Genomic DNA, 14,380 nt, shown 5'->3' with positions numbered 1-14,380 from the left:
CACTGTGCATCTTTTCAACCACATTGTAGTGAAACTAGAATCAACCAGTAGGAAAAATCTGAAAAGAGAACAAAACATGCTACTAAACAACAAATGAGTCAATCAACAAATCAAAGGGAAAGTCAGAAAATAAATGGAGACAAATGAAGAAAGTCGGGCAGCCCCGGTGGCATAGCAGTTTAGCGCCACCTGCAGCCCAGGGTGTGATCCTGGAGATCCTTGTTTTTTTTTATCGAGTCCCACGTCCGGCTTCCTGCATGGAGCCTGCTTCTCCCTCTGCCTGTGTCTCTGCCTTTCTCCCTCTCTGAATAAATAAATAAATCCTTAAAAAAAAAAAAACTGGTCCAAAATCTTTGGGAAGCAGCAGAAGCAATTCTAAGAGGAAAGTTTATAGCAATACTGGTCTGTGAAGAAGCAAGAAAAATCTCAAATAACCTAATCTTATGCCTAAAGGAGCTAGAAAAATAACAAAACTCATTAGAAGAAAAGAAATTATAAAGCTTAAAGCCAAAATAAATGATAAAGAATATATAAAAAATAATGAAATCAGGAGCTGGTTCTTTGAAAAGATCAACAAAATTGATAAATCTATAGCCAGACTCATCAAAAAAAAAAAAAAAAAAGGAGGTGGGGAGGGACTCAAACAAAATCAGGAACAAAGAGGAGACCTAAACTACAGAAATACAAAGGACTGTAAGAAAAAAAAAATATATATATATATATTTTAAAGATTTCATTTACTTATTCAGGAGAGACATACAGAGAGACAGGCAGAGGGAGGAGCAGGCTCCATGCATGGAGCCCGATGTGGGACTCGATCCCAGGTCCCCAGGATCATGCCTTGAGCTGAAGGAGGCGCTAAACCGCTGAACCACCAGGGCTTCCTGGATTGTAAGAATATTATGAAAAATTATGTGTTAACAAACTGGGCAACCTAAAAGAAATGGATAAATTCCTAGAAATGTGTAACTTCCCAAAAATGAATCAGGAAGAAACAAAATTTAAACGGACTGATTACCAGCAATGAAGTTGAATCACTAATCAAATAACTTCCAACAAACAAAAATCCAGGACAGATGGCTTCACAGATGAATTCTGCCAAACATTTAAGGAAGAATTAAAACCTATTCTTCTTAAACTTTATCCAAAAAATAAAAGAGGAAGGAAACTTCCAAATTCATTCTAGGAAGCCAGTATCACACTGCTACCAAAACCAGATAAACCCCACAAAAAAAGAACAAGTCACTATCTCTGACGAACAAAAATCCTCAACAAAATATTAGCAAACCAAATCCAACAATACATTAAAAAAGTTATTCAGAGGCACCTGGGTGGTTCAGTGGTTGAGCGTCTGCCTTTGGCTCAGATCATGATCCTGGGGTCCTGGGATCAAGTTCTGCCTCCCTCTGCCTATGTCTCTGCCTGTCTCTGTGTGTCTCTCATGAATGAATAAAAATCTTTAAAAAAGTCATTCACCACGATCAAGTGGGATTTATTCTAGGGATGCAAGGGTGATGTAATGTTTACAAATCAATCAACATGACACATTACATCAATAAGAAAAAGGATAAAAACCATATGATCTTTTCAACAGATGCAGAAAAAGTATATGACAAAGTACAACATCCATTCATGATAAACACCCAACAAAGTAGGCTTAGAGGGAACATACCTTAACATAATACAGCCCTTATATGAAAAATCCACAGCTAACATCATAATGGTGAAAACAGCTTTTCCACTAAGGTCAGGAACAAGATAAGTTTTATTTGACACAGTACTAAAGTCCTAGTCACAGCAGTCAGACAAGAGAAAGGAATAAAAGGCATCCAGAATAATAAGAAGTAAATCTTTCACTATTTGCTGATGACATGGTCCTATATATAGAAAACCCTAAAGACTTCACCAAAAAACTGCTAGAACTGGTGAATTAATTAAGTTCGCAGGATACAAAATCAACATACAAAAATTGGTTTCATTTCTATAAAGTAACAAGCAGCAGAAAGGGAAGGAAATTAAGAAAATCCCTTTTACAATTACACAAAAAATAATAAAATAGCTAGGAATATATTTAACCAAAATGGTGAAAGACCTGTACTCTGAAAACTATAAAGCATTGAAGAAATTGAAGATGATGCAAACAAATGGAAAAACATTCCATGCTTGTGGACTGGAAGAACAATATGGTAAAAATGTCTATGCTGCCCAAAGCGATCTACAGATTTAATGCAATCTGTATCAAAATAGCAATAGCCATTTTCACAAGACTACAACAGACAATCCTAAAATTTGTATGAAACCACAGAAGACCCCAAAAAGCCAAAGCAATCTTTAAAGAGAACAAAACTGGAGGTGTCACAATTCCAGATTTCAAGTTATATCATAAAGCTGTAGTAATCAAAAAGTATGGTACTGGCACAAAAATAGACACACAGATCAATGGAACAGAATGGAGAGCTCAGAAGTAAACCCACAATTATATAGTAAATTAATCTTCAACATTGGAGGCATTGGAAAAAAGTCTTTTCAACAAATGGTGTTAGCAAAGTAGACCAGTTTCTTACATCATACACAAAAAGTAAACTCAAAATGGATTAAGGATTTTTTTTTTAAGATTTTATTTATTCATGAGAGACAGAGAGAGAGAGAGAGAGAGAGAGGCAGAGACATAGGCAGAGGGAGAAGCAGACTCCATGCAGAGAGTCCGATCTGGGATTCGATCCCGGGACTCCAGGATCACGGCCTGAGCTGAAGGCAGATGCCCAACTACTGAGCCACCCAGGCGTCCCGGATTAAGGATCGTAATGTGAGACCTGAAGCCATAAAAATCCTAGAAGAGAGCACAAGAAGTAATTTCTCTGATACTGGCTGTAATGACATGTTTCTAGGTATGTCTCCTGAAGTGGGAGAAACAAAAGCAAATTAAACTATTGAAACTATATCAAAATCTAAAGCTTCTTTCTACACAGCAAAAGAAACAACAAAACAAAAAACGTACTGAATGGGAGACACATGAAAGGATGCTTACCATCACTCATCATCAGGGAAATGCAAATCAAAACCACAGTGAGATACCACCTCACACCTGACAGAAGGGCTAAAACCCAAAACTCAAGAAACAAGTTGGCGAGGATGTGGGGAAAAGGGAAACCACTTACATTATTGGCAGGAATGCAAACTGGTGCAGCCACTGTGGAAGACCGTATGGAGGTTCCTCAAAAAATTAAAAATAGAACTATACTATGACCCAGGGTAATCTCACAACTGGGCATTTACCCAAAGAATACAGAAACCCTAATTCAAAAGGATATGCACCCCTGTGTTTATTGCAGTATTATTGTTACAATAGCCAAATTATGGAAGCAGCTTAAGTGTCCAATAGACGAATGGATAAAGAAGTAATATATATACATACATACATGTGTATATATATATATGTATACACACACACACACAATGGAATATTATTCTACCATAAAAAAGAATGAACTCTTACCTTTTCCAACAGCATGAAGGATCTAGAGGATATAATACTAAGCAATATAAGCCAGTCAGAGAAAGACAAATACCATGTGATCTCACCCATATGTGGAATTTAAGAAACAAAACAAAAAAGACAAACCCCAAAACAGACTCTTAACTACAAAGAACAGATTGATGGTTACCAGTGAGAAGGGGGTGGGGTGGTGAAATAGATGAAGGGGATAAGAGTGCACTTATCTAGATGAGCACTAAGCTATATATGGAATTGTTGAATCACTATATTGTACACCTGAAATGAATATACTACTTTCTATTAACTACATTGAAATTAAGATGAAATATAGTGGAAGATACCTTAAAAAATAAATGTAGGAGAAATGGCATTGGAATACCTAAGAATGACTAGCACACTATAGCTAAAGAGAAACTTATTTGTATCCCAAGATAGCCAGGGATATTTTTCTGGGGCCCTGATTTTCAGATGCCTAGGGCTCATAGGGAGACCGATATGCATTGTCTATGTCTACTATAAATATTGAAATGGACCCTCCCCCCCCCCCTTTTTTTTTTTTTTGCTAAAGAAATTACTCCTGAGCAAGCTTTTTTGTTCTTGGAACATTTAAGTCTTTGTAAAAGTGAGAATGTGCCAAGAAAAAGAAATGTAGGTGGGGGTCCACAAATATAAGATTATCTAGTATTTTTAAATTTTAGTACTACAGAAAGATTCCTAGGATCTACAGTCTTACACAGAATTTCAGTGGACTTCACTAAATTTAGGTTTAGGAATCTTGTCATTAAGCACATAAACCATAGTTAACTTTCCATCTGTGTTACTCTTCTAATAAAACAACTTTCTTATGTATTATTTGTAATCAAAAAGTAACTTGTATGAATAAGAAAATATTAATCATCTAAGAGTATTGTTCAGATTTAATAAAGTATTTATGTAGCATTCTCCACAGTCGTTCCTTTAAGTCTTGTGTGACAAACAGAAATATCCTTGCACACGGTGGGTAGCCAGTAGGTTTTCTGCGGGGGGTTTCTACTGAGAGCTGACAGAGGGCATCTTGGCAAATGTTCAGAAACCTACATTAACTTAGTTGGGCCCTGCATGGAACCTCATGTTCAGCAGAATTCTTCTGACCTGCCTCTGCATGCCAGGCTAATCAGCAAACACCTAATGAGCCCACTCCAAAGAAACAGACTCTCTCCCAACCTACTTCATTTTCATATGTTCTCTGGGGGTGGGGAGACAAGACTTCATGAGGACTGATGATGCTGCAAAGACCACAATAATGATAATTAACTTGCTGAATTTAGAAGATTATGCTGTTAATTAGTTGCAAAATAAAGATAAGTAATAGAGCAGCAGATGGTAGGATAACACCCAGGAGAAGGAGGGTTATTACTCTGATGAGCTTTTGTGGCACATATGAAATATGGATCTGACTTTTTCATAAATTGTTTCTAGAGAACATTATGTTTTTTCTTTGAACTATGATGGAGTAGTTTGTTCCTACTAAGTTCTGACAGATGTGATAAAATTTGTTTTCAGGAGTGTGAAATATAACCTAGAATTTGAATAGCAAATTATTTTTAGCAGATTACTTCTTAAAAATGAGTAAGTGATCTTGGTCAGCACAACTAACTATTGATCTTTTGACACAGTTTATACCTAAGAAAAAAGTTTTCGATATAGTTCTTGAATTTTACATTGCTAAAAGTTAATTCCAAACATTAAAACACTAGTCTGCTTAGAAATACAGTAATAAAGATATTTTCGTTTTCTTTCAAACAATGCCTCTAGTTTAAAATTAAAATTATACTTAAGTTTTATTTTACATGTTGGAGAATACATTTTGGATCTTAACTAAATTTCTCTGAATACTCAATCTTTTTATTATATTAAATTTCTGTATTGAGAGAAATGAACTGACCAATGTCTGATACTCTTCTTATTGATTGCTAATATACTTAGAATACTTAATATAGGCAAAAGCTTTAGTTAGGCAAAACTTTTGTTTAAGATATATTCAATGAGGGATCCCTGGGTGGCGCAGCGGTTTGGCACCTGCCTTTGGCCCAGGGAGCGATCCTGGAGACCCGGGATCGAATCCCACGTCGGGCTCCCGGTGCATGGAGCCTGCTTCTCCCTCTGCCTGTGTCTCTGCCTCTCTCTCTCTCTCTGTGACTATCATAAATAAATAAAAATTTAAAAAAAAAAGATATATTCAATGAATTCAGAGTAAACAGATAGAATACCGGGGTCCCTGCTCTTCTTCTCACGTACTCTTTGATTTGGAGAAGTAACTTCATTCAGTCTTTGGACCTTAGTTAGCCTATCTCTAAGCTGGTGATTGTATTAATTGATCATCATTATATCTTCTAGTTCCAAAATACCTGTGGCATTTATATATGTTTTCATTAATATTTTTGACCCATGTTATTTGTCATTTTTTAAGATGTCTCTAACATATATATGGGTGGATTATAGATATCCTTATATTATAAAATTTTTATGAATTCTATTTAGTGACTTTTTTTTTCCACCTAGCCCATTCTGAATTTTTTAGCATACATGTATTTTTTTACTGCTCTTTAAAATAAATATATACACACACAGTTCAGAGCAGTGTTAATTAACCCTTGAAAATCTTTCTTCTTAAATTTTGTACCCAGTGGCACACTTTCTAAGTCAGACCCATTGTAACAATGTAATCAATGTAACAGCACGAAGCAAACATTAGAGCTTCCTCACTAGGTGAGTACTGTATACACTAGGGCAGTCAAGAGAGGATAATGAATGAATACTGATGCTGCTTTTAAGTGCTCTATAAGGTAGTAACTTGTCCTACTAAAGATTATTCAAGAGAGTGATGTTTATGTACTTCAGACTCCCCTATGTGCAGTTACTGTATTTCATTAATTCTAAGAGTTAAGCTCTTCACTATAAAACTTTAAATGCTCTTCAATTCTATGATGTTTTCTACCTAAGGACTTAAAAGTGTTTTATCAACACATAACTTACCAAGCTTCACATCTCAACCACTACTTATATTTATACACATTTTATACCCAGAAATGAAAGCCTATAGCCTAATAGTGTAGACTGTTTATTGAACTTTGATGTATAACACTGTTTTTAAAAGATACAGTTACGCAGACTGACTGACTACCTTCCCTGATTTTCCTCCTTTGTTCTGTTTATATTGACCTATACTTTCAAAGCCTTGTGTTTTTTTGTTTTTTTTTTTTAAGATTTTATTTATTCAGGAGAGACACAGAGAGGCAGAGACATAGGCAGAGGGAGAGGCCTATGTAGGGAGCCTGATGTGGGACATGATCCCAGGACCTCAGGATCACGACCTGAGCCAAAGGCAGACGCTCAACCACTGAGCCACCCAGGCATCCCTAAACTCTTGTCTTTCTATTTTGAGCTCTTTGACCACTTAGTCTAAGTAGTCCTGTTGGTTGTAGCCAACTACTTTGGCCCATTATCAAACTTTAGTTTAATCCATCCATGTCCATATTAACCCAGCAGTTACGAGTGTCTCAATTTCTTGTGTCTTAGCCACTAATGTGACCTTGGGCAAATGATCTCATGTTTCCTAATCTGTAAAGTAGGGACACCGTCCTCATTGAAATTCATTGGAAAAGTACCAATAACATGGATGAATTTCAAGTGTATTATGCTAAAAGAAAGAAGCCAAATTCAAAGGCTGTAATACTGTATAATTCCATTTATATGATGTCCTAGAAAAAACAAAACTTTTGGGATCTGAAAGCAGATAAGTGGTTTCTTAGGGGCAGGGGGTGGGAGGAGGCTTTGACAAGAAAGGAGTGCGAGGGAATTTGGGGGGATAATAGTACTGTTCTGTATCCTGATTGTAGAGGGTGGTTACACAACTGTATGCACTTGTTAAAACTCAAAGAACTGTGCACAAAAAAGACTTCATTTTACCATATGTAATTTATACTTCAGTAAACTTTTTTTTTTTTTTTTTAAGATTTATTTATTTGAGAGAGAGAAGGAAGACATGAGTTAGGGGAGAGGCAGAAGGAGAAGCTGACTCCCCACTGAGCAGGGAGTCCGACAAAGCCCAACTTGGGGGCTCTATCCCAGGACCTTGGGATCATGACCTGAGCTGAAAGCAGACACTTAACTGACTGAGCCACCCAGGTGCCCCAGTAAACTTGTTTTTTAAACTACTGACTTGTTTTTAAAATGATACGTAGGGATCCCTGGGTGGCGCAGTGGTTTGGCACCTGCCTTTGGCCCAGGGCGCGATCCTGGAGACCTGGGATCGAGTCCCGCGTCGGGCTCCCGGTGCATGGAGCCTGCTTCTCCCTCTGCCTGTGTGTGTCTCTGCCTCTCTCTCATCTCTCTGTGTGACTATCATAAATAAATTTTAAAAAATTAAAAAAAAAATAAAAATGATACGTAGCATCTATAATGAAAGCAGTATAGAGAAAATGTCCATTAACACTTGTCTAGGTGTAATTATTGCCTTGGGAAGTTTTAGTGACCTTTTCATGTATGTTTTAGTTTTTAAGGGGTCTGGATCTCTTACAGATGGAAAGGAGATATGCATAGAGAAAATCAAAGATATTAGAAATTTAAAGACAGTTGTACAGATTTCTAAGTTGCTCTTAATTCGAGTAAATGAAGGCAGTTGTACTAAAATCATCTGGAGGCCTCTTTAAAAGCACTTGTCTCTGGAACTTAATTTGGGCTCAAGGACTACATTTCAGTTACGAAAACAATATCAACAATCATAGTCCTAGATCTCTCAAGTCCCTTTCATTTCTAAGACAGTATAATTATCTTGTGCTAATTATTTCATATTTATGTATTTTTAATAATAAAACTACCCCAAATATCACTTGTGCCATATTTGTCAGAGAATCCAATTTATGTCACTTAACAAATACATCTGTTATTTGCCATGTAGCAAATCAATCAGTTGCTTAAACCGGGTGCAAAGAAAGATAGGGCAGTCTCTATTCTTGAAAGAAAGACCTTACTATCTGGTTGAGGAGATAAGACACATATACATTTTTGCTGGTAGAATAATAAGTTTTATGCAAATTGTACCTTTATTAAGAGGTAGCCATAAATGTTTAGGACCTCATTCTAACACTAGATCGATCGTTCATACTCTGACAGTGGGTCAAGTGCAATTCAGTTAATGGCAAATGGAACCTCGTAGAGGGGATAGACTTGGAACTAAATCTGCTTACTGGAGACAGGGAAGACCTAAGGGAGGTGAACCTAGCTGTAGATTCTAGGAGATTCATTCTGACTTTAATATAGTGGCCTAAAAAATGCAACATCAGGTCATTATCCAAATAGGCACTGACATCAGACCATCAAGCAGAGATTAATTGGTCCCAAATTTGGATGAGATTTAGGCTTTAAGAATCTAGGCAGAGCCTGAGAAGATGGAGATAACAGGAATGAGGTGGGAGAAAATAGGTAAAAGTGTACATAATTAACTTATGTTGCTTATTTTAGTTGAACAGAACTAGTTATTTTCAGTCAACAGTGTTTTTATTTTTCACTCTTCTTAAAATTGATTAGGAACAGCAAAGTGTAAAATCCTCTAGTACCAGACAGAAAAACTCAAGAAAGCTCCCCCAAGTGTTTGTCTTACTATTGGTATCAAATGTATTCACGCATTCCTTAACTTTTTTGTTAACCAAAGAGTATGCTGGGAGTTGAATTTGAATGGAAAGCGGGGGAACCTTTTTTTTAAATTGGTGTTTGCATTTCAGAGATTAAAAGCTGCTTTGACCCAGCAACATCCTCCGGTTACCAATGGTGATACAGTCAAAGGTCATGGCAGCGGATTGGTTAGAACTCAGTCAGAGGAATCTCGACCACAGTCGTTACAACAGCCAGCTACATCCACTACAGAAACACCGGTATGTGTGTTGTTTTTATCATTCATGCTCTGTTATCATCCTTTAAAAACCAAATACAGTGTAATTTAAATGACTGTTTTATATACTTTGAAAAAAAAATATTTCTGGTCATAATTCAAAAGTGTACCAAAAACCTTTGGAAAAGATAATTCATTGTAAAAGTATTGATACCAAAAACAGATAAAATAGTCAAGTTGCTGATTAGAACACCCTATAAATGCTTCTATAGGTGTCTGTGTGTTAGCCTGACATGACATCGACACTTTTTAAATCATTTTTTTCCCGTTGATTGTATTCAACGAGTAATGTTTACATGGTGTGTATTTATTACATTACTAACATAAATCAAATGATACTTGAATTAAAATTTGAGAAACATCACCAAAGGAGCATATATATATAAGCTTTTATGGAAACTGTTAATACTAGAGGTCCTTTTCATTTATCTCTGGTTTGTGACTGTGTATCAGATAATTGATATGTCTATTTTGTCTACACTGCATTTCTACATGGCAGGGTTACTGTATTAAGTGTTTTAGAACTTTATTTAGAACATTCAAGATAAAAGATACGGACACTTAAAGATTATTACCACTGGCATTAAACAGCAAAACTTTGCAATTAAAGAAACAGGTAAATCACAAGTTTTAGATTACCTCATAATTGTAACTTTTTAAATAACTGTATTTTACCTTCACAGACCTTAAAATAAAGTGGAATGTAGCTGTGGTAGTCATCTACTAAACAATTTAGGGACCAAGAGAGAAGGAAAATAAGTGTATTATTTTTAATGTCATAATTCGGAGATAATTCATGTTTTCTGAATTTCTTCATATGGTCTGCAAGCTATATGTGTGGTTTTTACATCTTTAAAAGTTTATTTAAAATAAATGAATATATAATTTTCTTGAAGTGAATATATAATTTATTTTCTTACACTAACTCTATAGCTTATCTGGATCTCACTTTTATTTATATCCTTAAACTGTATTAGATGGAAGCTTCATGAAGGCAGGACTTTATCTGTTAACTATTATATCACTAGTTTCTAAGATAGTTCCTGTGTTCTTTTTAATAATGTGGAATGAATGAATCGGTGGAAGGAGGGAAAGGGAGAGGACTATATGCCTTTTAGTAGCCTTAATCCTTGTTAGTTGTAAAAATGTACAAATATAACTCTTTATTGGTTTCTGCTTATAATACTTGTGATTAGCCTTTGCTGTAATAACTGAGTTGTCAATTTTTTAAAAAACTGTTCTTTCCTATTCAGCCAAATGAGTAAAAGAAAAAAACCTGCTATTATCAATAAGTTAAGAGGATGAAGAAAAGAAAATATTTCAAGGTTGCCATTCTTGAAGCAAGCCATAGAAATATTTTTCTAAAAGATTAACTTGCAATTATGTACGTAAAAGAACTGGTCTAATTTAATACTTAATCTTTATTACAATTAAAATAAAGTATAAATTAAATTACCCTCAGAATTTTTAATGCTAGCTATTTGGAAAAGGAATTAGATGAGAATGTATGTCTTTTGGAGTTTGTAGAGTGAGAAGTAGTTTGATGATTTCCTTGCAGAACGTATGTTGAGCTTATATATAAGGCTTTTGCTTATTATGTAGATTAGAAGATAGAAGTCTTATTTATTCACACTATTTTGGAATATAATTATACATAAAAGATTGTCTTCAGGCTTCCTTGGGTCATGAGCCTGTGATCACAAAGTGCCATTTCCTTTACACTGTTTCCAAGGGTTCATTTCCTACATCCCAAGTTCAAGTGTTCTGTGGCATAATTTTGGGATTTGAGAGAGGCTTGGAAATACTTGCTGTTCTTAATCCCAGATACTAGATAATATTACCAGTGACCGAAAACTGTCTCTGGCTGATCCGAGATAACTAGGCTGATCTGTTGAAAGGCAAAGGGAAGCAATTAAAATTAAAATCTGGACACCTGTGGGATTGCTAATTTTCACCAGGAAAATGAGCATCAATAATCACATGTCCTTGACCCTAAATTTTAAAAACTGAAGAAAAGCTGAGTATACCAAAATATGTACATACTATATAGTTCCCTCCTACCTGCAGTTTAGCTTTCTGCAGTTTGAGTTGTTCACAGTCAACTGTGGTCCAGAAGGAGAGGATTCTCCTTCTGACAGATTGTTAGAAGGGTCACTAGTAACCTAGCAGTATGTCATAATGCCTTTATCAGTCACTTTACTTCACATCGTGACATAGGCATGTTACCTCCTACCATCACAGGAAGAAGGGTGTGGGTACAGGACAGTATTTTAAAAGCAAAAGAGACCACATTCACATGACTTTTATTAGAGTATATTGTTATAATTGTTCTATTTTATTATAAATTATTGTTGATCTCTTACTATTTGATCTCTTACTGTACATAATTTATAAATTAAGCTTTATAATAGGAATATATGCATAGGAAGAAACATGGTATATATTGGGTCCGGTACTATCCGTGGTTTCAGGGATCCACGGGAGTCTTGGAACATACATATTCCCTACTGATAAGGGGGCACTACTGTACTTCTCAATTTTAGAGAAACTAGTTTTTAAGAGAAAATTTTACGATTTTTTAAAGTTTTACTTCAAAAATAGCAAGTAAATGGTTTCTCATAGTGAATTTAAATAAATTATTAAATTTTAATAATTAAAATTATAATTTAGTACCTTATAATTTTTCAAAGGATTATATAATACCGTTATGTTAAAAAGTACACTTGGAAAAATTTAAGATCTATGCATGTTCATTTATGTTGCATTTTCAACTTCTTATTATTTCTATATAAATGAAAACATTATACAAACTTTAAATATATTCACTATGATAGTGAATTAGAATCTTATTTTAGCAGTGCTTATTTATTTCAAGGAATTTGTTAAAGCACAGGGTGATTTTCATGTCACCCCAAAATGTTGATATATACAGTGAGACTTAGAAAACAAAGTTAGTAGCTCTTTTCTTCTGCCACCCTTTACTGTGCCTGTGTTCTCACTGGATACAAACATAAAAAACTTCCATTTGTGTTTACTGTAGGCTTCTCCAGCTCACACAACTCCACAGACCCAAAATACAAGTGGTCGTCGAAGAAGAGCAGCTAATGAAGATCCTGATGAAAAAAGGAGGAAATTTCTAGAGCGAAATAGAGCAGCAGCTTCAAGATGCCGACAAAAAAGGAAAGTGTGGGTTCAGTCTTTAGAGAAGAAAGCAGAAGACTTGAGTTCATTAAATGGTCAACTGCAGGTATGGTGCATATATGTATATTTTGTCTAATTTTAATAATTGTGAACTTAGTTCTTCCCTGTTTTTCCCATTTAGCCATCTAGACATTTTAGCACACAATATTGGGTGTGTATGGGATCTGTAGTGAAGCATAGTTTTATAAAACTATTTGAATACTGAGGTGAAGTAATACAAAACTTGCAACACTGATACAATGAGGAAATACTAAATATAAGTTTTCACTTGTGTGCTACAAAAGTAACAAAACTGTTTGGCTTAAACTTTGTAAAGTTCTGGTGTATAAAGTTCAAACAAAGAATCTTAAAATTTAAAATATGGCTGGTGTTTCACTTTTCTAATTTGTTTGGTCTCTATCACAACTGTAAAGTTGCTTCGGTAACATTTTAAAGTTCTTAGGTTCTTTGAATTATAAATTTTGTTGTGTTTATTTGGAGTGAATATAGTGCTTGGGAAAAGTGTCAGATTGATAGTTTTGGAAACTGAAGAGCTCTAATCATCCACAGAACAGGTACAATATAGCCAATGGCAGTAGAAATGATTTCATAATGTCGTGCAAAATGCACCTCAGATAGGTTTCTTAGGAACATCATGGGATATACAGATTTTAAGGCTCCTTCTTGTTCAGTCTACTAAGATTTCCAGTGATGATGTCAGACAGCATGAAGTCTATTTTCTTCATTCTGATTTTTCTTTCTTCCTTTTATTTTTACTGTTTGGTTTAAAGATTTATTTATTTTAGTTCAAGAGGAGAGAGAGCGCGTGAGTGCGATTGCAGGGGGAGGGGCAGAGGGAAGGGAGGGGAGGAGGAGGAAAGAAGCTGAGCCAAAATCAAGAATAGGAGCCTTAACAGAGCAGGCCATCTAGGCGTCCTCATTTTTTTGGTGGGTTTTTTGTTTTGTTTTTTGCTTTTCTGAAAGATTTTATTTAGGAGATAAAGACAGAACATGAGCAAGGAAGAAAGGCAGAGCAAGAAGCAGACTCCCCCGTTGAATGGGAAGTCCAACTGGGGCTCCATCCTAGGGCCCTGAGAGCATGACTCAAGCGGAAGGCAGTTGCTTAACTGAGCCACCAAGGCGCCCTCTTTTTGTTCTGTTAATATTGTGAATATTCTCAGAAAGATCTTGTGAACCAGTTGATGAGCATTAACTAGAAAATTGATGTTAATGAATTGTAGTTGTTACTGGCCAGTCTTCTGAGTAAGCCATCCCCAGTGAAAAACAGATCTTTCCGTATAATTATAATTGATGTTGAAACTTGCTCTTTTTTAAAATCTATCTTTAAATATGTCACCAATATAAATGTCTGTTTCAGTTCTTAGGAAAAAGTTTTTAACATAAGACACAGCATTTAACCTAATGTAAATTTTATAAAAATTGTTTCATATGTGAGACAATCCTTTTTTAAGATTCTATATTGTGCTTTAGATATTTGATGCATGAGTTCTAGAACAAATGTCTTGCAAAATTTATTTTTAGTCATTTTAACCATTTAGAAAAAAATTATTTTTTTAGAAAAAATTTAAACATGATTTATCACATCATCACAGAGACTTGAAATAAATACATACGAGGATATCTTAATATTATCATCTGATAAATTCTTATTCAAGAACTATTTTTATAACTTTGTAGAAAACTTGATTCTTTTCCTTTTAAATACAATGAAACAGGTTATAGTTACTAACTTATTTATATTCTTTAAAAAATGG

The 14,380-nt window shown here is 35.1% G+C and overlaps 1 protein-coding gene and 1 long non-coding RNA gene across 21 annotated transcripts in view; one reads left to right on the top strand and one right to left on the bottom strand.

Annotated features, from left to right (window-relative positions):
- The window catches only part of LOC102155817, a 102,405-nt gene extending 90,822 nt beyond the window's left edge, over positions 1-11,583 (bottom strand). For 4 of the 6 annotated variants that reach the window (XR_005384759.1, XR_005384757.1, XR_005384758.1 and 1 more), the window contains exon 1: positions 11,487-11,580. This is a non-coding gene — a long non-coding RNA (uncharacterized LOC102155817). Of the gene's footprint in view, positions 1-11,486 lie in introns of all 6 variants that reach the window. The other 2 variants (XR_005384760.1, XR_005384761.1) reach the window with 2 other exon arrangements.
- The window catches only part of ATF2 (activating transcription factor 2), an 84,973-nt gene that overhangs the window by 55,941 nt on the left and 14,652 nt on the right, over positions 1-14,380 (top strand). For all 15 annotated transcript variants that reach the window (XM_038584916.1, XM_038584915.1, XM_038584910.1 and 12 more), the window contains 2 exons: positions 9,259-9,408; positions 12,466-12,672. In XM_038584916.1, the coding sequence (XP_038440844.1) occupies positions 9,259-9,408; positions 12,466-12,672 (357 nt within the window). The remainder of the gene's footprint in view (positions 1-9,258; positions 9,409-12,465; positions 12,673-14,380) is intronic.

Source organism: Canis lupus, chromosome 36 (assembly GCF_011100685.1).
Source record: "Canis lupus familiaris isolate Mischka breed German Shepherd chromosome 36, alternate assembly UU_Cfam_GSD_1.0, whole genome shotgun sequence".
Classification (NCBI taxonomy): domain Eukaryota; kingdom Metazoa; phylum Chordata; class Mammalia; order Carnivora; family Canidae; genus Canis; species Canis lupus.
The sequence above is the reverse complement of the archived record's forward strand: the minus strand, read 5'-3'. Positions and strand labels throughout refer to the sequence as shown.